Here is a 25,151-nt window from a genome sequence, read left to right on the forward strand (position 1 = left end):
AACCTGTCCTGCTCCGCCCCTGAGATGATTTATAAATTCGGTACCTTTGGGACAGGCGTGGATGACATCCCATAATTTACTTCGCTATTAATTTCTAAATGTAATACATACCACTCTCTAAAAGTATTTTTTAATTTGAAATATATTTGTATATATGTACATATATATTTATTTCTGAATTTTGTCTCCAGTACATATAATGAGGCTTGTAAAGTGCATAGTGTTTAGGACATAGGTGGATTTTGCTTTTAAGTAGTAAAGACTTAATTGGTGACTTACTGGGGCTATTTGATAAGGATTTTTTTTTTTTAATGAACATTAAAAACAGTGAAATTGTATTTCCGGATTTCATTAGCTTCATTTATATCTTAATTGGTGAAAACTGTAAGTTGATAACTCATTTTTATTTCCTTTGGAGATTCTTAAGTTTGTGCTACCAATGATTATTTCCAAAAAAGGCACACTTCTGGTTTTCCCAGAACTAATGCTAGCTTCTCAATCTTTTGAGTTTACTTGATATTAATGTTTGACCTCAAATCATGTCACATTTTTGAAGAAAACTTTCTCTTAGCCAGTGGAACATAAACCACCCTGGAGTTCATATAGAGGAGGGGTTCAAATGCCTCTGATAGTGTCGTGTTAAAACTCATGGCCAAACCCAAGGTCACATAGCTTTCTTTCCATGTTTTCCTCTAGAATTTGTATAGTTTTGTCATTATAAAATGGGTCTTGTCCTAGACCCCAAGAACAGGTTTTTGGATTTCACATGGGAAAGACCTTTTGGCAAGTCACAGAGTATAGTGAAGTTAAGATAGTTTATTAGCGACTACTCAGCTACATAGCAGGGCGTCTTCAGAAAGCAAGAGGAGGAATGCACCTGTTGTAAACATATAATTTTTTTTTGAGACAGAGTTTCTCTCCTGTCACAATGGCATGATCTCGGCTCACTGCGACCTCTGCTTCCTGGGTTCAAGGATTCTCCTGCCTCAGCCTCCCAAGTAGCTGGGATTACAGGTGCGTGCCAATATACCCGGCTAATTTTTTTGTATTTTTGGTAGAGACTGGGCTTCACCATGTTGGTCAGGCTGGTCTGGAACTCCTGGCCTCAAGTGATCTGCCTGCCTCGGCTTCCCAAAGTGCTGGGATAACAGGCATGAGCCACCCGGCGCCCGGGCTTAATGTTTGTTTATATAGGTTATTAAGAATCAGTTTGTGACAGGCTATTAGTATTGTTACTTCTCTTTGTTACTGTCGATTTTAACAACAATTTATGTGTGTACTATTACCTTTAAAGTAAAACTTATTTTTAAACTAAGAATGCTTTTCGTTCTTAAAGTTCTGGGACATTTAAATAAGTTTCGTGTCTTTATTAACTTGTTCCCACAATCATAAATATTTTATAACCAAAAGTGCTCAACCCCCTAAATATATAATCCAACAAATTTAACGTGTGTGTGTGTGTGAGAGAGACAGAGAGAGAGAGAGAGAGAGAGGGTCTCACTCTTTCGCCCAGGCTGGAGTGCAGTGGTGCGATCATGGCTGGCTCATTGCAGCCTCAAACTTCTGGACTCAAGCAATCCTCCCACTTCAGCCTCCTGGGTAGCTGGGACTACAGGTACGTGCAAGCATGCCATCTAATTTTTTTTTTTTTTTTTTTTTTGTAGACATAAGGGTCTTGCTATTTGTCTCCTGAGAGCTCTCCATGCTCTCAATGTGAAGAATCTGCAAAAGCAAACACCTGGGGCTGAAAAATAAAATAGAAAAAATTTTATTTCTCAGCCTCCGTAAGATTGTATGTCCAAACAAAAGAAAATCTTAAAAATCTCCAAAAATATTGGTGAGAAAAAAGCTTTGGCCCTCATATGAAGAAGATAAAAACTTGTTCCATTTTCCAGATACACAGTTATAATACAAATATAAAATGGGGCAAAGACAAAAACCAAGTCTCCTATATAAACTAGTGAATTTTGTATTATTGTAATAACATTAGTCAGGGTTCTCCAGAAAGGCAGAATCAATAGGATATATGTAGATAGATAGATGAGAGAAGACTCATTAGGGGAATTGGTTCACATAATTATGGAGGCTGAGAAGTTACACAATAGCCTGTCTCCAAGTTGGAGAACCAGGAAAGTTGGCAGCATGGCTCACTCCAGATATAAAGGACTCAGAATCAGGGAAGCCAATGGTGTAACTCTGATTCTGAGGCCAAAGCTCTGAGACCCTGACGTTCTGATGTCAAGGGCAGGAGAAGAAGGATGTTTCCATTTCAGAAGGAGATAATTCACCTTTCCTCTTCCTTGTTGTTCTATCTGGGCTCTCAACCAATTGGATGGTGCCTGTATTCATCCATTTTTATACAGCGATGAAGAAATACCTGAGTCTGAGCAATTTATAAAGAACAAAGAGGTTTAATGGGCTGACAGTTCCACATGGCTGCAGGGGCCTCACGATCATGGCAGAAGCGGAAGCAAAGATGTCCTTCTTCACATGGCAGCAACAAGAAGAAGTGCTGAGCCAAAGGGGAAAAGCCCCTTATAAAACCATCGGATCATGAGAACTCACTCACTGCCATGAGAACAGAATGGCAGTAACCACCACCATGATTCAATCACCTCCCACCGGGTCCCTCCCATGACATGTAGGGATTATAGGAACTACAATTCAAGATGAGATCTGGGTGGGGACACAGGCAAACCCCATCAGTTCCCATCCACACTAGGTCGGGGTTATCTCAGTGTCTTCCAGAAACACCCTCACAGATATGCCCAGAAATTGTGTTTGACCAGCTGTGTGTGTCCCTTAATCCAGTCCAGTAGATGTCTAGAATTAACCATCGGAATATTTATGCCTGATTCATGGCTGAAATCGTGTTTGACCAGCTATGTGTGTCTCTTAATTCAGTCAAGTAGATGTCCAATATTAACCATCAGAATATTTATGCCTGATTCATGGCTGAAATTTCAGGATGAAAGCTATGAAATCTCTATTTGTGTTTGTATATCTATTAATGTATGTTATGTACATGTGATATTTTCTTAACTCCGGATACCACTGCAAAATTCATTTATAAAATCCTCTAAAAGTGCTCTATTCCAACTTGGCTTGGAAAAAAATAACCATTTATAAATAAATATTCACCAAACTCCTAGAAACATAGTAACTGATCAAATGTCTCTTAAGTTACCATGATTTGGATAAAACTTAGTTAAATGAGATTAATATAATATTTTTGGTGTAATAAAACAACTATGTCTTCAAAGTTATCACTATTGAATATAAAACAAACATAAATTCCTATTCTGCTTGAGTTCTAGTCAAATAAGCTAATATTATACTTACAGAAATGTAAAATCTTAAAGCTTATAGATTTGGTTCTAATTAAGTTGTCATTCTTATGAAAAACATTATTTTTTATGGTGAAAAGATACACATATATTTAGAGTTAGCCAGCTGGGGTCAGTTTAGATGATCCCAATTTTGTTGCAACATCCAAAGCTTCATAATCAGGAGCCAGTTGAACATATGCCTTCTTCTCTTTATCAGGACAAATCAGGGTGGTGACCTTGGCCACATCACTGTCATAGAGCTTCTTCACGGTCTGTTTGATATGGTGCTTGTTGGCTTTAACATCCACAAAGAACACAAGCATGTTGTTTTCTTGTATCTTCTTCCAGCCGACTCAGTGGTCAGTGGAAACTTGATAGCATAGTGGTCAAGCTTGTTTCTCCTGGGGGTGCTCTTCCGAGGATATTTGGGCTGCCTCCGGAGTCGCAGTGTCTTGGGCCACCTGAAGGTGAGTGATATGCAGATCTTCTTTTTTGCGTGTGGCTGTGGACACCTTTCAACACTGCCTTCTTGGCCTTTAAAGCCTTCACTTTGGCTTCGGCTGTAGGAGGAGCAGGAGCTTCCTTCGCTTTCGGTGCCATCTTGTGAAAAGTGAAAAACATTATTTCAAAAATAATTTGTTTACAGTAAATCTGCCTAATAGTAGTTTCCAAAGTACTTTTGCTAATTTTTAACCTTAAACTTAAGCTAAGTAAAAGATTTGCATTAAATATCTAGACCATTTATAAATAAGATACAATACTAAAACATTAATTACTGAACATAAATAATTCAAGTTTATATACTTTTGGCTTCCTATTTTTACAGAAAGACTAAAGATATTTTGGCCTGTTAATAAACATGTTTTTTTCTGCCACATTGAGAAATTGTATTATGAGGAAACGCATCCCTCTAGATGTTGGGAGATGGTATATTCATACATTTTTTAACCTGCTATAGAATGCTAATATATGACAGTTTATAACTGACTACTTCCTAGTTTTCTCTGGAAAATAAAAGATTACTAAGTATTAAAATTATAATCAGTATATGTAAATAGAACTACTAGAAATAATGGAATAACTAGAAACAACCCCATGCAAAGCATGCAAGAAAAGTAGGGCATGTTTCGCAAGTAAAGTAGGATGTATTTTTTATAAGGAAAACCATACATAAGATACAAATAAAAAGAGATACCTAACCTTCCCTGTGTTATATTTGTATGGGTAAAATGTTATGTTTTCAGAAATGATATAAAATTCCTGGAAATTTGTCAATGTCCTCCTTATCCATGCTATGTGCCAGTATAGGGTAATGAGTCATAATTCCAATTATTATTTTAAATATTGTGCTGGGTGCAGTGGCTTACACCTGTAATCCCAGCACTTTGGGAGGCTGAGGAGGATGGATCACAAGGTCAGGAGATCCAGACCATCCTGGCTAACCCGGTGAATCTCCATCTCCACTAAAAATATAAAAAATTAGCCGGCTGTGGTGGCAGGCACCTGTAGTCCCAGCGCTTTGGGAGGCCACAGAGAAAATCGAATACCCTTGTCAGTTGTGGTATAATGAACTCTCATCAGATCTTTCATCACAGCCATTTCATACTCTTTGTCATTTAGATATTATTTCCCCCTGATGCTTTCCTGAAAGCTCCTGCAATCAGCTACAGGTCAGAATGCTCATCTCCAACACAGGACTCCCTCTGAGACTCACAGAAAAGAGTATGACAGTTACTCTGGTTATAGGCTTCTGATGATATTGCTTAAATAACTTTAAGACCATACACTTGACTCAGTGAAGGTCTCCAGAAGTCTGGTTGAGAAACTGATGGGTTCATGACACTACTAACCCAAGATCCAGCAAGACTGGAATTGATTACATGGCACTGAATGAGCTGATGAAAATTGATTATAATTTTATAGCTTTTTGGAGCATTGCTGGTTCTTTAATGTTCTAGTTTCTGGATTTAAGAAATCTCTTTCTCTTAATCTAACTGTAACTTACAACTATTTAGTAGATTATACTTTTATAAACAGAAATTAGGCATTTATCTTTTTTCTCTGCCTGATTTCTCCAGAATTTTGAAATTCTTACTGAATACTCTTATTTTCATGATGATATAGTTGTTATCAAAAGTCCAATAAGAACCTTATAACAGGACATAATTGGAAATTTTGGTTATATTATCAAGGTTTTTACAGGAATATCATATATAGGAAATGTACCTAAGATCAGTTATGACCAGCAATTTTAAGGAAGTAAGGTTGACTTTTATGGAGACAATGCTTACAAAGCACTGTGAGAAATGGGAAAGTTCTTCAAAGATTATAAAAAGTCACAATTTCTTACTATAAGATTGCTATCCACTATTTTTATATATACGTACGTGTGTGTGTGTGTGTGTGTGTGTGTGTGTGTGTGTATTCCAAATCAGTTGTCCTAGCTTGCTCCAGCATGCCTGGGCAGAACTAGACAAGCCCCAGCCCATAGTGCATGCCATTCCTTATTTGGAGATGCTTCCTTAACTATCCCTGGGCAACTTCCTCTTTCTTTGTTCTATTCCCCTTACCTAATTAAGAAAGTGTTAAACTAATAGCCAATCGGGTAAAGTGTAAAATGTGAGGTCCTATTTCAGCCAATGGAAACTGGACACAGCACTAGGGTAGACACATCAGGTTATAAGTAACTCTGTCTCCTTTGTTTGGTGTGCTCTTGTGGCTGGACAGCTATTGAGTAGCACCCTTTATGCAGAAAGTAAAGCTCGCCTCGCTAAGAGATCATTTGTTCCCACGTTAATTCTTTTTTTTTTTTTTTTTTTGGAACACCAACAACTTCATTCCCAACAGCACTCTGAGAAAAGCCAGCCTGATACCTAGATTACAGGGTTCACAGCCTTACAGGTTGGTAAAGAAGGTCATTTCCTGGTAGGCCCAGGAATTTAGGGATATTTTGGGGACCTCAAGAAAAGAGGAATTCACACAAAGCTATAAGGACTGCAGCTGAAATTTGATAGTATGTTCTTGGCTTGGGTTTTAGCCTAAATAAGGCCTTTAAAAGTCAACTCTGAGATTCTGTATGAAAACTTCCAGCAAAGAAACTTGAAAGCACCTATGTGGTCATCTCCTGTTCTTGCTGCACTTATGTAAATAATCAAGCAAAATCTAACAAAACTAGACTTATTTTTAAAACAAGAATAGTCTTACTTTGATTATGATCAAAAATGATGGTTACTACAGAGAGGAATTTTATGTTTCAATGGAATACTATAACTTAGCCGGGCATGGTGGCACATGCCTATAATTCCAGCACTTTGGGAGGCCAGGAGTTCAAGACCAGCCTGGTCAACATGGTGAAACCCCATCTCTACCAAAAATACAAAAATGAGATGGGCATGATGGCATGTGCCTGTAGTCCCAGCTAATCAGGAAGTTGAGGAGGGAGGATCACTTGCACACAGGAGGTAGAGGTTGCAGTGAGCTGAGATTGCACCTTTGCACCCCAGCCTGGGCAACAGAGCCAGACCCTGTCTCAAAAAAAATTTTTTTTAAAGGAAAACTATAGCTATTGTGGATTATCAGATTCTAGTCTTGTTTCTTGTTTTGGGGCTATTTTTACCTCTTTGTAAACTGGATCCTGCCATCTGATGAATTTTGTCCCACAATGATACTTGTGGAATAAGAAGCCAAATATTGTCTCTCCTACTAATATATCTATTGTCAGTTAATTTGAAGGTCTTCAACCCTGGAACAAAGTAACTTTAGTCCCAACCCTGTGCTCACAGAAACATGTGCTGTATTGAATCAAGGTTTACTGGATTTAGGGCCGGTGCAGGTCCTCACATGCTGAGTGTGCCAGTCCCCTGGGCCCACTGTTCTTTCTCTATACTTTGTCTGTGTGCCTTATTTCTTTTCTCAGTCTCTCGTCCCCCCTGATGAGAAATACCCACAGGTGTGGAGGGGCAGGCCCCCTTCAAAGGACAAATGAATTGCTGGAGGAAAACCAGGAAGTCTCGTTCACTGCTAGTGGAATGCTTAATGGTACAGCCATTACGAAAGATGGTGTAGAAGACCAGAATATGCCACCCTAAAATATGACTCTAGAGACTATAAAAAATGGCTGTTTGGCATAAGGATTATTTTCAACTCATTTTCAGAAAATGCAGACACAGAAACAGAGTAGAAGTTAACCTTTTATAAGGGAAATTTACATCTACCAAGGAAATCCCCATTTTAACAGAGTCTCCCTCTCAGTACCAGGAACAGAAGGATGACTAAATCAACAGAGGTTCTTCTGAAGGGACTTCCAGAAACACCTTCACAAATGCACCCATAAAAACACACCCAGAAATAGTGCTTTACCAGCTATGTGAGTATCCCTTAATCCTGTCAAGGGGACAGCTAAAATTAACCATCCCAGTATTTATGCCTAATTTGTGGCTAACATTTTATTTTTACATTTTTCTTATTATTATTATTATTATTTTTGAGACAGAGTCTCACTCTGTCACCCAGGCTGGAGGACAGTGGCGCGATCTCAGCTCACTGCAACCTCCACCTCCCAGGTTCAAGTGATTCTCCTGCCTCAGCCTCCTGGGTAGCTGGGATTACAGGCACACGCCACCACACCCAGCTTTTTGTATTTTTAGTAATGATGGTGTTTCACCATTTTGGCCAGGCTGGTCTCGAACTCCTGACCTTGTTAGTATCATTATTTTTTTTGAGACGGAGTCTCGCTCTGTCGCCCAAGCTGGAGTGCAGTGGCGTAATCTCAGCTCACTGCAACCTCTGCCTCCCAGGTTCAAGCAATTCGGCTGCCTCAACCTCCTGAGTAGCTGTGATTACAGGCATGTGCCATAGTGCCCAGTTAATTTTTGTATGTTTAGTAGAAATGGGGTTCCGCTATGTTGGCCAGGCTGGTCTCAAACTTCTGACCTCAGGTAATCTGCCCACCTAGGCCTTCCAAAGTGCTGGGATTACAGGCGTGAGCCACCACGCCCAGCCAAGAGCAGGCTGTTAAAAAGAGTCTGGCTTCCTTGGTTCCTCTCTTGCTTTCTCCCTCGCCATGTGATCTCAGGTGCTGGGATTACAGGCGTGAGCCACCACGCCCAGCCAAGAGCAGGCTGTTAAAAAGAGTCTGGCTTCCTTGGTTTCTCTCTTGCTTTCTCCCTCGCCATGTGATCTCAGGTGCTGAGATTACAGGCATGAGCCACCACGCCCAGCCAAGAGCAGGCTGTTAAAAAGAGTCTGGCTTCCTTGGTTTCTCTCTTGCTTTCTCCCTCGCCATGTGATCTCAGGTGCACACTGGCTCCCCTTCTGCTTTCCACCATGTGTTGAGGCACCATAAAGCCCCACCAGATGCAGCTGCCCAATCTTGGATGTTCCTGCCACCAGAATCATAAGCCAAATGGAATGAACTTTTTTTTTCTTTTCTTTTATTATTATTATTTTTTTTTTTTGACAGGGTCTTGCTCTGTCACCCAGGCTGGAGTGCAGTGGTGCAATCATGGCTCACCGCAGCCTCGACCTCCTGGGCTCAAGCAATCCTCCCACTTCAGCCTCTCAAGGTTGGGACCATAGGCATGCACCACCATGCCTGGCTAATTTTTTAAATTGTTTGTAGACATGGGGTCTCCCTGTGGTGCCCAGGTTGGTCTCAAACTCCTAGACTCAAGGGATTCTCCCATCTTAGCCTCGCAAAGTGCCAAGAGCACAGGTGTGAGCTACCATACCCAGCCAGACATAACATTTTTTTTTTTTTTGAGACAGAGTTTCGGTCTTGTTGCCCAAGCTGGAGTGCAATGGTGTGATCTTGGCACACTGCAACCTATGCATCCCAGGTTCAAGTGATTCTCTTTACTCAGCCTCCCAAGTAGCTGGGATTACAAGGCGCCCGCCACCACACATGGCTAGTTTTTCTATTTTTACTAGAGACAGGGTTTGACCATGTTGGCCAGGCTTGTTTTGAACTCCTGACCTCAGGTAATGCACCTACCTTGGCCTCCCAAAGTGCTGGGATTACAGGTGGGAGCCGCCATGCCCGGCCAACATAAATTTTTAATAGCATTTTCTAATGAAAGCAATGAGGGCTCTCTGAAGAAATGGCCAATACAGGGACTGGGACAGTAAATATATGAGCCAGGATAATTAACATACCAGAACAAAAGAAAGTACTCAAAAAATATGAAATTGTGTCAAAAGGAAAAAAAGAACCAATGGAAAGAGCTCCCAATGGCCAAAGCAGAAACAAACTGAGCAACAAAATACTGCAGTATTGAATAACCAAAGCTTAAAGTAACTGTCTATGTGTCCACATTTATACAAATAAGTACATAAGCAAATAAAGTTGAATAGAATTCTCCTTTACAAAAGAATTCCAAATAATTGATATAGACACTCAGCCATCAAAGAGGTGGAGCTAACATCCCACTCCTTAAATGGGGGCTGTGCATAGTGACTTCCTCCAGAAGAATACATACAATATGGACAAGTAACTTCACAGTACAGAAACTGGACAAACACTAGTTCAGCCAGGTGATCACAGTTAATACCAATGGTGATAATTCACCTTGACACCATGAAGTGACAAGAATAGCACTTCACCTCTGTGATCTGCTTCCCCCCAAACCCATAACCCCAGTCAACTTCTCAGAAAAGCACCAGGTAAATAACAATGGGAGACATTCTACAAAACGCCTGACCAGTCCTCCTTAACACCGTCAAGGTCATTGGAAGAAGGAAAGTCTGAGAAACCATGACAGCCAAGAAGAGCCTAAGGAGTCGTGACAACGAATGTTACATGGGATCCCGGGTGCGACCCTGGAGTAGGGAAAGATAGAACTAAGTGTAAACAGTAAAGTTGAGGTTCTTCTTCAAATGCTTTCCTCCCCATCTAATTAGGAATAAATAGTAACTTCTCTTAGATGTAAAAATTATTCAAAGATCTGTGCTAACATTCTTAAATATCTGCTGGCCGTAATAAAGAAATCAATGTACTGTATGTTCTTAGCGCCCACAATTTAGCCTAAATATTTGCCTGACATGCTTATACTGGTCCAAGCAAGCATTAGGTTATAGCCTCTTCCTCTTCCTTATTTGAAGGTGTTTTTACCTTTCTCAGCATTCCACAAGCTACTTCTTCCTTCCTTTGTTATCCTCTGCCTTTGCCTCTTTTAAAAATTTATAAGTTGCTAGAAGATCAGAACAAATACAGAATGTGAGGTCCCGTTCCAGCCAATGGAAACCGGACACAGCAGTAGGGTGGACGCGTCAGGTTATAAATGACCCTGTCTCCTTTGTTCTGGATACTCTCGTGGTAAAACTGCTGGCCAGTGTACCCTTTATGCAAAAAGTAAAAAAACGGCCTTGCTGAAGAAATTAAATTTATGTTCAAGTGCTATTTCTTTACCGCACCGGGGAACAAGCATTTCTAACATGAGGAAATCCAAATAAAATATGGGCTTCAGTTAATAATAGCATATCAACATTTGTTCATTCACTGTGACAAACGACGTGAGACATACTGATAGAAGATGTTAATAAGAGAGGAAACTGGGTTGAAGCTACATGGGAAATCTGTGTTTTCTTTGCTATTTCTGTATAAATCTAAAACAACTCTAAAATAAAACTTAATTTAAAAGTGTTGTATTTTTTCAAACACCTGCTTAATTATTTGTACTAGTAATTACTAGTAATTTACCCTGTTAACTATTCCTGTCTTTTAATCAGAGCATTTATGACACAAAAATTAAAGCATACAGATTAATATCTAATTCCAAATAAATGCCTCTACATGTTTTATGTTAAAGTAATAACATAGATGTATAAACTTACTTCACATAATTTTTTCTGGTACTGTGGCTGTGTCTTGGGTTCAGTCTCTAAAAAGGTGGTCGGTTGCCTTTTAGACAACCAGGAAAAAAATTCATTTTAGAGACTCTATTTCAATTCAATGTTGAACACTGTCAAAAGAATGTTTAAAAAAGTTCCTTAGTATCCAAGATTTAAAAAAAAAATGTTTCAATGGCAAATCGATTCATCGTGACTGGATCACTTTCTCGAAAATATCCCTGTCTTTGTTTTCCATGCATGCTTTTTAGCAATAATACAACAGAATGCAATATTGGCCACTGGGGGAAAAGTATTCAAAGATCGAAAGTGAATAGAATTTGTAACCATGATAATTTAATGTTTCATTGTGATATTTTCTAAAACAGAAGAGTTTAAGAATATTCAAAGTCAGTTTCCCCAATGATACTTTGCAGAAAGTGATGAAACTAGAGAAACAAAAATGGCAGGATATTCTGAGTGATTTTAGATGTTGCTAGGATTTATGGGAAAAAATAATTTACCTGTTAGAGAATCACAAATAATTATTGGAAGCCCAAACTCTGAAATGTTTCCAAATTTAGTTGAACTTGTAAGTAATTATAATGTCAATATAGCTAGTCATGAAGTTAATGATAAAAGAGGACCCATGCCTTATTTATGTAATAAAATATACAATGAATGATTAATGCTCCTCGGAAAATACGCTGGACTTGAACTACAATTGAGAGTGTCAGAATCAAAATATATTCGATTGTATAACAGGAGTAGCCCATCATGAACAAATGTATCATCTCATAAAGTATGCTCACGTTAAATATACTGTCAGAACAATGGAAAAAAAGCTGTTTTGCCTTTGTTGAAAGGAAAGAATAATGGAGACGGTCCAGCTTAGGGAATTATTAGGTTGGAAACATACAATGCTGGCATAAGAACGTCCTGGACAGGGATGTAACTGTGAACAGCTCTGGCAGGTGTAGGAAAGGGTCGCAGCCATCATATCCCCTCCCCAAATGCTCAAACTAAATCTGCACATAGGTCCGTATTAGGATTTGCTACATGTTATTTCGTGTGGGGAGGTATAAACGATGCATTTAAACTTTACGTTTCTAGTTAGAATACGCCTATTGCTAAATATTTCCATCCTGATTCAACTACTTCAGCGCCGTGAGACAAATGAGCTATTACAACACGAACGAAAGCGCTGGTGACTCCGCAGCGCCGGCCGGTCCCCGGCCACCACCCGCGCCGTCCCGATGGCGCCGCTCGCGTCGCTCCTTTCTCGGCGCCAGGATCTCTCCCCAGGAACGAGCGCAGATCCGGAGGCCGCGCTGCGCCGCGCTGTCAGGACGCGCAGTTCCCGCCCCGCTGAAGGGACACCGTTTTACAACACGCCGCGTAGACCGTGACAGGGAAGGAAGGCCCACGGCAGCGCTCCCTCCTCAGCACTCGCGGCCGCGGACACGACGCCTGTTCCTCCTCCTCTCACCTGGTGACCGGGTGTCCCGAACCGCGGCCGCTCCCGGGCGGGTCCTGAAGAGACCGTGGCTCCGTCTTCCCGGTCGACGCCCCGGGGCGACGAGTGCGGATCCGCCAGCGGTTCCCGCGCGTGCTCCAGGTTGGGCGGGAGCCGGGCGCCCCCTCGCGGCAGTCCTGGGGAATCTCTGAAAATCAGCGTTCGGATGACTGCAGGCCGTGATTTCGGAAATGTCAACTGAAATCGAGGCCACCATCCCGTGCCTTGATCGGAACGGATGGAGATTTTAAAAACTAAAAAAGATGGCCCGGGCGCGGTAGCTCACGCGTGTAAACCCAGCACTTTGGGAGGCCGAGGCGGGCGGATCACCTGAGGTCGAGAGTTTGAGACCAGCCTGACCCACGTGGAGAAACCCTGTCTCTACTAAAAATACAAAATTAGCTGGGCGTGGTGGCGCATGCCTGTAATCCCAGCTACTCGGGAGTCTGAGGCAGGAGAATCGCTTGAACCCAGGAGGCGGAGGTTTCGGTGAGCTGCACCATTGCCCTCCAGCCTGGGCAACAAGAGTGAAACTCTGTCTCAAAAAAATAAAATAAATAAAATAAAAACTAAAAAAGATGTCCAGTAGGCAAAAGTCAGTTGAGTTGCTTCATATCACCAATAATGGATGGAAATAATTGGAACTAGAAATATTAAAATACCATTTACAATAGCACCCCTAAAGCTGAATCCATTAAGTATCAGCGTAACAAAAGGTGTGCAAACATGCATTCGGAAAACCATGAATCACAGTTGAGAGAAACCAAAAGAGGTATAAGTAAATGCAGAGATGTTCCTTATTTAGGAGAAGTACACTCATTATTGTGAAGGTGACAATTCTTTCCAAATTGATCTATAGATTCAGCCAAATCCCAGTTAAATTCCAGGCAAAGATATCGACAAACTGTTCCTAAACCCAGAATGGATGAAATAAGACTGAAGGAGAACAAAGTTAAAGACCTCACACATCTGGATCTGAACACTCACCCTAAAGCCACAGTAATGAAGAGAGCGTGGCAGTGGTGAAGCGGTTAGACACATAGATAAGTGGGACAGAACAGAGAGCCCCCAAACAGACTCAAGCCAATTGACTTTGTCAAAGGACAAAGGCAACTCAGTGGAGAAAGAGAAGTCTCTTCCACAAAAGACAACAGAACAATTGCAAACCATAGGGGAAAGAAATGAATGGAGACAAAAACCTTGTATTTTATCCAAAAATTCACTCAAAATAGTCCATAGACTTAAATTTTCAAGTGCAAAGTTGTGAAAGTTATAGAAGAAAGCCAAGAAAAATATCTACATGGCCTTGGTTTGGGCGATGAGTTTCTAGATGCAATACCAAAAGCCAACCCACGAAAGAAACCAAAGCAGTAACGGGGACTTTATTAAAATTTAAAATGGCTGCTCTGGTTAAGAGAACAAAAAAGCAATTCACAGACTGATTGATAGGAAATATTTGGAAAACAGCCGGGCAAGGTGGCTCATACCCATAATCGCAGCACGTTGGGAGGCCAAAGTGGGTGGATCATTTGAGGTCAGGAGTTCGAGACTAGCCTGGCCAACATGGTGAAACCCCGTCTCTACTAAAAATACAAAACAAAACAAAACAAATTAGCTGGATGTGGTGGCACACGCCTGTAATCTCAGTTACTGGATTCTCCTGAGGCAGGAGAATCGCTTGAACCCAGGAGGCAGAGGTTGCAGTGAGCTGAGATCGCACAACTGCACTCCAGCCTGGGTGATGGAGTAAGACCCTGTCTCAAGAAAAAAAAAAGAAAATATTTGGGAAACACGTCCGAAAAAGGACTTGTCTGCAAAATATTTTTTTTAAAAAAAACCTCTAAAACTCAAAAAGAATTAGATGAACAACCCAATTGAAAATATGTGAAGATCTGAAAAGACACCTCAGCAAAGAAGATGCACAGATACCAAATAAGCATCCAAATTAATTAATTAATACTCAACAAACTTGTCATGAGGGAAAAGCAGATTAAATGAGATAGTACTGTACATCTATTAAAATGGCTAAAATCTAAAGAACAGTAGCAATTGCAATAGGAGGTCTCATTCATTGCTGGGGGAAGGCATAAGGGTACAGTCACTTCAGCAGTTTCTCCAAAAAATAAACAAGTCTCACCATCTGATCCAACAATCTCCTTCTTAGGTATTTAGACAACTGCCTTGAAAAATTATGTCCAAGTAAAAACCAGCACACACATGAATAGAAGCACTATTCATAACAGCCAAAAATTAAAGGAATCATGACATTCTTCAGTAGCTGAATGCATAACCAAACTGAAGTACGCAGTGCAATGGAATGCTATTCAGCAAAAGAAAGGCATGACCTATCCACCCATGCCACCTGGATGGACCTCACAGGCACACTGCTTCATGAGAGAGAAAGAAAGGCATGACCTATCCACCCACGCTACCCGGATGGACCTCACAGGCACACTGCTTCATGAGAGAGAAAGAAAGGCATGACCTATCCACCCACGCCACCTGGATGGACCTCACAGGCACACTGCTTCATGAGAGAGCCAGGATGCAGAGGCTGTACATCCCCACTTATATGACATGCTGGAAAGGCAAAACAACAGAGATAGCAAACTGATCAGTGGTGACACGGGGTTCATGGCGGTGGGGATTTGAAGTACTCCATGTGATACTTTAACTGTGGATACCTGTCCCTGTCCACTTGTGAAAATGATAGAATTTTAAAGCCCAGAGTAAATCATAATGTATGCAAGTGGAATTACATTATTTAATATGTGGGAATATCCCTGGATGGAACACAGAATGTGACCAAGAATCTAACTGTATCACAAAAGATTAAAACAAAATCCCTGCAGGGCAAAACGTACTGACCTGAAAGGTCTCTTTAGAATTTAGTGGAATCTGGAGGCCAGGCGAGGTGGCTCACGCCTGTAATCCCAGCACTTTGGGGGGCCGAGGCGGGTGGATCACAAGGTCAAGAGATCGAGACAATCCTGACCAACATGCTGAAACCCTGTCTCTACTAAAAATACAAAAATTAGCTGAGCGTGGTGACGCGTTCCTGTAATCCCAGCTACTTGGGAGGCTGAGGCAGGAGAATCACTTGAACCCGGGAGGCGGAGGTTGCAGTGAGCCGAGATCGCGCCACTGCACTCAAGCCTGGTGACGGAGTGAGACTCCGTCTCAAAACAAAAACAAAACAAAAACAATTATTGAACCATTGTATCTCCACCTGGAATGGAGCAGTGACTTATGTAAGTGGCAGATGGTGGGAAGCAGGTCTCTCACTGCTGAGGTGGGAGGTTACAGATTAGCAAAGGGAGGCTACAATGATCCATGTGATAATAAACCAGAGGGGCAACATCAGCATCAACTCATACTTAGCCCAATCCAGACACCGACAGCTCCACATAGAAATCTCGATAATCAGGCGGTCCACATAGGTTGGAAACACACAGGTGTTTCCTGGCACGTCAGCTGTAAGACCTAAAGGCATTGAGGCCACAGGGGCAATGAGTGCATTCAGCTCCTAAATATAGTTTTTCATGCGATTCTACAGTGAAAGGAACCAGGGCTCTTTGAAGAAATGGCTTCACTAAAACTAAGCCAGTAAAAACATGAGCCTGGATGATCCTGAAGTATCAAAAAGTAAAGAACTGCTCAGAACACAGACACACACACTCTCACCCCACACACACACACATACACACAAGCACACACACACACAGATTATGACAAAGAAAAACCAGAGCCAACAAGAGCTCCCAATGACACAAATGGGAATGAATAAAGCAACAAAATCCTGTAGTACTGAATTGTAACCAAAACTTGAAATAACTCTCCAGGTGTCCACACTGGCAGAGGTCAATGATTACACATGTAAACAAAAGTGGGTGAGAGAAATCTCCTATGCAGAAAAATCCCAAATAATTGTAGTGGACACTCAGCCATTAAGGAAGTGGCGTTAACTCCCTGCTCAAGCATGACCCTGTGCCGGGTGTGCAGTGAGCCGAGATGGCGCCACTGCACTCCAGCCTGGGCGACAGAGTGAGACTCCGTCTCAAAAAAAAAAAAAGAGAGAAGCAGCAAGCGCTGATGTAGAAATTGCAGGCAAGTTATCCAGATCCAGCTAAGACAGTTGATGAAAGTGGCTACACTAAACAACATATTTTCTTTTCTTTTTTTTTTTTCTTTGAGATGGAGTGTCTCTCTGTTGCCCAGGCTGGAATGCAGTGGCGCAATCTCGGCTCACTGCAACCTCCGCCTCCCTAGTTCAAGCAATTCTCCTGCCTCAGCCTCCTGAGTAGCTGGGATTACAGGCACGCACCACCACGCCCAGCTAATTTTTGTATTTTTAGTAGAGACGGGGTTTCGCCATATTGGTCAGGCTGGTCTCCAACTCCTGACCTTGTGATCCACCCACCTCGCCCTCCCAAAGTGCTGAGAGTACAGGCATGAGCCACCGTGCCTGGCCTAAACAACATATTTTCAACATAGACAAAATAGCCTTCTTACTAGGACTTTCATAGCCGGGGAAGAGAAGTCACTGCCTGGCTTCGAAGCTTTAGAGAACAGGTTGACTCTGTTCTTAGGGGCTAATGTGACTTACAGCCAATGGTCATTTACCATTCTGACCCAGGGCCCTTAAGAATGATGCAAAATCTACTGTGTCTGTGCTCTATAAATAGAACAACAAGCCTAGGTGACAGCACATCTGTTTAATGTCTAGTTTATGGAATATTTTAATCTGATTGTTGAGACCTATTGCTCAGTCTGTTGTTGCCCAGGCTGGAGTGCAGTGGCATGATCTTGGCTCACTGCAACCTCCGCCTCCTAGGTTCAAGTGATTCTCTCCTGTTTCAGCCTCACGAGTAGCTGGGACTACAGGCACCCACCACCACGCCTGGCTAGTTTTTGTATTTTTAGTAGAGACAGGATTTCACCATGTCCAGACCATGGTGAGACCATGGCCAGACTGGTCGCAAAATCCTGACCTCAGATGATCCACCCGCTTCGGCCTCCCAAAGTGTTGAGATTCCAGGCATAAGCCACCACACCTGGCCAAGAAATACATATTGTAAGGCTACAGCTGCTACAGATAATGATTCCCCTGATGGATCTGGGCAAAGCAAATTGAAAACCTTCTGAAACGGATGCACCTTCTAGATGCCACTAAGAACATTTATGATTAATTCATGTGAGGAGGTCAAGAATCTCAACATTAACAGGAGTTTAAAAGGACTGGACTCCAACCCTCACGAATGACTTTGGGGGATTCAAGACTTCAGAGAAGGAAGGAGCCACAGTTGTAGTGAAAATAGCAAGAGAATTAGAAGTGGAAGCTGAAGATGTGAGTACATTGCTACAATCTCATGATAAAACTGAACAGAAATAGCAAGAGAATTAGAAGTGGAGGCTGAAGATGTGAGTACATTGCTACAATCTCATGATAAAACTGAACGGATGAGGATGTGCTTCCTATGGATTAGCAAAGTAGTTTCTTGAGACGAAATATTCTCCTGGTGAAGAAGCTGTGAACATTGTTGAAATAACAACAAAGGATTTAGATTATTACATAACCTGGCCGGGCGCAGTGGCTCACACCTGTAATCTTGGCACTTTGGGATGCCAAGGCAGGAGGATCGCTTGAGCCCAGGAGTTCAAAACCAACCTGGGCAACATAGGAAGACCCTGTCTCTACAGAAAATTTTTTTACAGATTAGCTGGGTGTGGTGGTTTGCACAGGTAGCCCCAGCTACTTGAGAGCCTGAGGCAGGAGGATAGCTTGAGCCAGGGAGGTCAAGGCTGCAGTGAGCTATGATCACGCCACTGCACTCCAGCAAGGGCAGCAGAGCAAGACCCTGTCTCAAAAAAAAAAAAGAATATTACATAAACTTAGCTGATAAGCAGCAGCAGGATTTGACAGGATAGACTCCAATTTTGAAAGACGTTCTACTGTGCGTAAAATGCTGTCAAACAGTATTTCATGCTATAGAGAAATATTTTCTGGAAGTAAGAGTCAATCGATATGCCAAACTTCAAACTCCAGAGGGGACACTGCTGATTTCACATCCATTGGAAAGACTTCTTTTTTTTTTGTTTATTTTTTTTGAGACAGAGTCTCACTGTGTCACCCAGGCTGGAGTGCAGCGGTACCCACTGTAGCTCATTGCAGCCCCAAACTCCTGGGCTCAAGCGATCCTCCTGCCTCAGCCTCCCAAAGCGCTGGGTTTACAGGCATGAGCCACCATACCTAGGAAGACTTCTTGCTTTTTTTTTTTTTTTTTTTTGAGATGGAGCCTCGCTCCAGGCTGGAGTGCAGTGGCGTGATCTCGGCTCACTGCAACCTCTGTCTCCCGGGTTCTAGCGATTCTCCTGCCTCAGCTTCCTGAGTAGCTGGAATTACGGGCACCCACCACCATGCCCTGCTAATTTTTGCATTTTTAGTAGAGACAGACTTTCACTATGTTGGCCAGGCTGGTCTTGAACTCCTGACCTCAGGTGATCCACCCGCCTCGGCCTTCCAAAATGTTCTGATTACTGGTGTAAGCCACCATGCCTGGCCAAGATCTCTTTCTGGACACTCTCCATGGGACATTTGCTTTTTCACTTCAGAGATGTGGAATTTCTTGTTCCAACAGTTTCTAGTCAGTAAACCCTGTGACTATCCCAGGCATGCCATGGCCAACCCCTTCCATGAAATGCTTCTCATGAGAATAGATCTGGGATCTGGGGGCTGCATCTCTTCCCACAGGTAACTCTTCTGGATGACCCCAGCTCCAATGCTGTCTCTTGTCCTCAGAATCTGTAATTTATTGGCCTTACTGATTGCAACTATATCATCCTTACAAGGCCCACAAGAGCCCGGGTGACAGGCACTGGTGTCCTTCTCTGGGGTTAAAGGTGCATCTGCATGTGTCTCCTTGTGGATCAAGGCCTCCATTTCAACTAGTAGATGTGAGACGTTTGCTCCAATGGAGGACAGGGCTCCAGGTCACCTCCTCCCTGCACATGGGCACTCGGGGCTAGCCCAGCCTCCTTTCCCAGTGGGCTACTTTCCAGTCTCACTCACAATCGCTCTGAGTGACTCTGGAAAGAAGACAGTTATGGAACCTCTCCCTGTCCAAGTCATTCTGCTGATAGATCTGCATAACTCATCTCAGTGAAGCCTGGACCGCCTTGGGAAGATTACCTCTGCCTCTGTAATTCAGACAAAGAATATGAGGCGCAGAGGCTGTGACCACGCAGGTGACCCAGCCCCGTCTGCAGTAGCTGGGATTGAAGCTAAGTTCTCACATTCACAGGGTGCCATGAGGGCCTCCTGATCTCAAGATCCAAAGTGTGGCTGGCATTTCCATTAACACTGACATACATATGTGTGAGCATTTTGATGTGTAAAATTTTGCCAAGTGTCTCACATATTATCTTTTATCATAGTCACAGAATTCTGTCTTCCTCGATATAAATACTTGTCTTTTTAGAGTTGATTTTCCATAGAGCCAGCAGCTAAAATATTCCAAATGTGTTTTTCACCATGGTTGTTTCATTGTTGGAATTCATGTTCCATTACGTGGCAATGCATCTCTCTCTGCTGCTCTCCCACCTGAGCGGCAGCCAGGCTAACAATACACCGGGGGCACGTCTCCTCCTGAGCGGCAGCCGGGCTAACTATACGCCGGGGGCACGTCTCCTCCAAGGGAAGAAAACACCTGGCAGGACGCGACATTCTGAACTGTGAGGACTTTTCGGGGGGACCAAAGTTTCTGAAGGTGGCAGTTTGTGTCTCAGTCTCCATGGGGTCCAGAATTGACCACAGAGCAGAAGGCAACAGGGAGCCACTGGATTCACGGGGTGGCTTTAACGTTTAAGCTCCGACATAAGAAGTCACGCCCTCCCTGCGTTTCAATGTCCACAAATACCATAAACCACCTGCATAACTGTCTAGGAGTTTCAACTCATCGTCCAACGTCTAGAGGAAGGTGCTTTCAAATGTTTATAATAGATCAGGTCAGGATGTGGACTAGGATGTTTTATCAATTAATTAATTGATTGATTACCAAATGTAAGTCTTTTAATCTGAAATAGGGCTGGAGAATTTAGCAATGTAGTATCAATTCCACATGAGCCTTCAAAGATCAGTTGTGCCATCTGCCTCTCAGTAAGCATTGGCATGTGACGTTTCTTTCCTAACATGGGGTTTAATTTCATTTAGCTACTGTTCCATCCATTCATAATTTGAAAATCATTTTGTCTTTAGAAAAACCGTACGACTGGCCAGGTACAGTGGCTCACGCTTGTAATTCCAGCACTCTGGGAGGCTGGCAGGAGGATTGCTTGAGACCAGGAATTCGAGACCAGCCTGGGCAACATGGCAGAACCCCAGTCTCTATCAAAAAAAATATAAAAATTAGCCGGGCGTGGTGGCGTACATCTATACTTCCCGCTACTCGGGAGTCTGAGGCGGGGGGATCGCTTGAGCCTGGGAGGTCAAGGCTGCAGTGAGCAGTGATTGCACCACTGCAGTCCTGCCTGGGTGACAGAGCCAGACCCTGTCTCAAAAAAGAAGAACACCCACACCCCTCCAAAAGCATACTATTACCTTTTCTATTAGATATCTCAACTGCTGTACATATTGCTCAAAGTTATGACAAAAATCTCTCATGTTGTGTTGTGGATTCCCTGAGGTGCAGCCTGCGGTGTGGCCCTGGACTCAGGAAACCCCTGCAGGGAAGCTGTGTTGCTTGTCCACGTGTGGAGGGGGGGAGGTTTCCAGCCAGACAGGTGAGCACCTGCAGCGACACCCTCCCGTCCACACCCACCCTGCCCTGACCCCAGGCGAGGGCCATGGAATCACAGGTAAGTCGTCTTTACTCAGTCATCATCTATTCATTCACTGGGCTAATTCATTCATAAATTCCATTGCTGGAACCTAATAATTCCAAATAACCTAAGCTTCCATCTGCTGTGCATGCCCTCACCACAGGCCTTGCCTGGTCTGTTCATTCTTCCTGGAGATTCCCTGTCCTTGTAATGCCATTAAAATGTCTAAACTAGGCTGCTTGCTTATAAAACAGCAACTCAAAGTAAAAACAACAAACAAAACTAGGCTTAGATCCAACAAATCACAACTGTTCAAAACGAGGCTAACAAAATGCCGCAGCTCGTTACGTCTCAGAAATGGGAAGTCAACAGGCGAAGGGTGAGACCTGGGAGCTGTCCAGCTCCTGAAAATACGCGACGGGAGACTGAAGAACAAAGATTCCCTACATTGCAGACAACGTGCCTCTTCCCGTCGTAGGAGGTGGTCAGCAGCTGAGAGCAAGGGGGGCAGACATTCAGGCTTGGGGCTCAACAAGCCTCTGGGAAAACACCCAGACCAACCCTGGGGGCTCACAGACCCCCAAATCCCCATCACCAACACGGTCCAGAAGGCCGCAGGCCACACCGCTGCCGTGTGAAGTCAAGGAAAGACTGCCTTCTTGCATCAGGTCCTAATAACTAACGTTAAAAGTTTAAATAATGTGGCCGGGCACAGTGGCTCACGTCTACAGTCCCAGCACCTTGGGAGGCCGAGGCGGGTGGATCACCCGAGGTCAGGAGTTCGGGACCAGCCTGGCCAACACGGTGAAACTCCGTCTCTACTAAAAATACAAAAATTAGTTGGGCATAGTGGCAGGTGCCTGTAATCCCAGCTACTCAGAAGGCTGAGGCAGGAGAACGGCACGAACCCGGGAGGCGGAGGTTGCAGTTAGCCAAGATCGTGCCGCTGCACTCCAGCCTGGGCAATAGAGTGAGACTCCTTCTCAAAAATAAATAAATAAATAAATATTGTCCCACTAAAAGTAAAGGTAATGGCATTTTGAACTTAGGACAATTTTCTCAGGCAGAGTTTTCCTTTTTTGACTTAAGATAAAATTTTTCAAAGAGTAGCTTAGTGATCCCCACATACACAGCACATAGACTTAACAGCCACTAATATTTTGCCATGTTTGATTCATGTTTTTGTTATGAAATATTGTAAGTTGCAGACATCACAAAATTTCACTTCTAAATACTTCAGTTTGCACCTATAAGAAAAGTAACCACGACAGTGGGTGCGGTGGTGGCGCCTGTAGTCCCAGCTACTCAGGAGGCTGAGGCGGGAGGATCACTTGAGCCTGGGAGGTCGAGCCTGCAGTGAGCAGTAACTGCACCACTGCCCTCCAGCCTGGGCAACAGAATGAGACCCTGTCTCTAAAAAACAAAGTACATGGCCGGGCGCAGTGGCTCATGCCTGTAATCCCAGCACTTTGGGAGGCCGAGGTGGGCGGATCACGAGGTCAGGAGATCGAGACCATCCTGGCCAACACGGTGAAACCCCGTCTCTACTAAAAATACAAAAAAGATTAGCCGGGCGCGGTGGCTCACGCCTGTACTCCCAGCACTTTGGGAGGCCGAGGCAGGCGGATCACGAGGTCAGGAGATCGAGACCATCCTGGCTAACATGGTGAAACCCCGTCTCTACTAAAAAAAAATACAAAAAATTAGCCAGGCGTGGTGGCAGGCCCCTGTAGTTCCAGCTACTCGGGAGGCTGAGCAGGAGAATGGCGTGAACCCGGGAGCCGGAGCTTGCAGTGAGCCGAGATCACACCATTGCACTCCGGCCTGGGCGACAGAGTGAGACTCCGTCTCAAAAAAAAAAAAAGTACGTATGATTTCCTACAAAACCACAATAACATATTGTAGCTAACAAGCTCAAAAAAATTTCTGCCTCTCATCAAATACTCAGGAGTTTTTCAAAAACCAATTAGCCTCAGAAGGTAGGAGAAATGCCGGGCCAGGAGGACATCGCCATGGGAAATGATATTTACATGGCTAAGAATCTGAGTTTCCTGTGAGAAACAACGGAAAAAATACCCTCCTCGTACAATGAGAGAAAATACTATTTTTTTCCATAAAACCATAAGGGTGTGGGCAGTGTAAACCTAAAATTATGCACGAGAGCTTCCCCATCGCTCCATGTGGGTAGAGAAACGCTCCAGCGTGTCTGCTCTCTTGGTGCTGGGAATCTGTGAGAATTCCTGAGCCCAACACACAGCGTCTCGGCTTTTCTCATCAGATGCAGACCAGTGCATGCGTGGTCCAGCTGGGCAGCACAGAAACAGCGAGAGGCCACTGGCTCCCAAACCAAACCAAAGCTGGGCCCTTCTGGCTTTGGAGGACCCTCTGGGGATGGCTGTGGTCAGCACAGCTCTTTCCTTCTCTGCTCTCACAGCTGTGGTGCCGGTGGTCTTTGTGAAGCACGGAGACTCCCCCAGTCAAGGCCAACGGCTGGACTCAGCTGCATCATCTCCCTCACCCCGAGCTTCCTCTGCTCCTCACTCTTCACTGGCCGTCCCAACACGGCCACCTGCCCCCCAACAAACCACACGAGTCGTGGGCACTGTAGCTGCGTCCACAGACTTGCCCTCATCCCTCACTGCGGTCCTGGCTTTCAAGGCCGTTGCACCTGGGAGGAGACTGAGGTGCTGGCTGGTGTCAGGGCCTCTGCATCTTTCCCATTTGCTCCTGATCCAAGTGACTCTGTCTGCGGGGTCTGGCTGGGAACCTCTCCCCCATCCACTGCCAGAGGCTCACATTCTGAGCCCAGATACATCCTGGTAGTCTGCGTCCTGGGATACCTGAGCTCCTTGGCCCTGGGAAGCTTCAGTCTGACTTTCTTGGCCAGGAACCTGTCTGACACCTGCGTGGAGCCAAGTCCCTGACGTTGAGCGAGAGTTCTGCAGTGTCTGGGTCACCTTCCTTCCCATCCGCCAAGGGCAGGTCTCCTCCATCTTGGCCCCTAGGGTGGGGATCCCAGGCTGCATCTTTGCCCCCCGCCCTCCCCGCCCAGTGCTACATTACCCTCACCGTAGGCTCAGGCCTGATAGGAACACCCTGCAGGGGCCGGGGAATAAGATACTTAAGTTACCCACTTTAAAAACACAAATTTACCCTTTTTACTCTCCATTGAAAAAGTAAGCTCTGTATGTTCCGTATTCACTTCAGGGCAACCAGCCCCTGAATTCCCTGTTTCAGAAGTGTGGCCCCCAGGTGCACAGGGGTTGACATGAACAGAGGGGAGGGGTTCGGGCCAAAGAGACCAGCTTTGGGCCTAAAGGACACAGGGACTGGACGAACCTGTGGAGGGGTTCAGAAGGGGGATGAGGCGTCGGCTCCAGGCTAAAATCCTGTGTGTGGTCCTTCAGGCCTGACAACAGGCTCTCCTGGCGGACCTCCCAGGGATACTGCCCTCCCCACCCAGACTCAGGCCCTGGGGGCGTCCAGCCACGTGCTCACTCACACCACGCTCTCAGCTCAAGTGCCTCTGTTGAGAAGCCTCTACTAGGAACGTGGGGCAGGGGCCTCCCCGAGGGAGGCTGGGTCCTTCAACCTGCAGCAGCCTTTTGTTTAGGCCCCTCTCAGCAGTGAAATGACCCTCGTGTGTGCTGATCCACCTGACCCTT

At 44.0% G+C, this 25,151-nt stretch overlaps 1 protein-coding gene and 2 pseudogenes across 3 annotated transcripts; 2 read left to right on the forward strand and 1 right to left on the reverse strand.

Moving 5' to 3' along the window:
- Nucleotides 1-2,391: 2,391 nt before the first annotated feature.
- LOC134809025 (large ribosomal subunit protein uL23-like) lies at nucleotides 2,392-6,178 on the reverse strand (annotated as a pseudogene).
- LOC129138080 (putative HTLV-1-related endogenous sequence) lies at nucleotides 3,682-12,840 on the forward strand. 3 transcript variants are annotated; one of them, XM_063800421.1, is made up of 2 exons: nucleotides 3,682-3,796; nucleotides 10,051-12,840. In XM_063800421.1, the coding sequence occupies exon 2, from the start codon at nucleotides 12,330-12,332 to the stop codon at nucleotides 12,819-12,821; it is 492 nt and encodes a 163-aa protein (XP_063656491.1). In that variant the 5' UTR covers nucleotides 3,682-3,796; nucleotides 10,051-12,329; the 3' UTR covers nucleotides 12,822-12,840. The 3 variants fall into 3 exon arrangements, with proteins under 3 accessions (XP_063656491.1, XP_063656490.1, XP_063656489.1); XM_063800420.1 differs by having other exon boundaries at nucleotides 3,708-3,796; nucleotides 9,967-12,840; XM_063800419.1 differs by having other exon boundaries at nucleotides 3,710-3,796; nucleotides 7,587-12,840.
- VN2R107P (vomeronasal 2 receptor 107 pseudogene) lies at nucleotides 23,761-24,525 on the forward strand (annotated as a pseudogene).

Source organism: Pan troglodytes, chromosome 20, assembly GCF_028858775.2.
Source record: "Pan troglodytes isolate AG18354 chromosome 20, NHGRI_mPanTro3-v2.0_pri, whole genome shotgun sequence".
NCBI classification, from domain to species: Eukaryota; Metazoa; Chordata; class Mammalia; order Primates; family Hominidae; genus Pan; species Pan troglodytes.

Bases quoted from the DNA above. Each gene is read 5' to 3' on its own strand.
- LOC129138080 (XM_063800421.1), top strand. From the start codon at position 12,330: ATGAGCTATTACAACACGAACGAAAGCGCTGGTGACTCCGCAGCGCCG.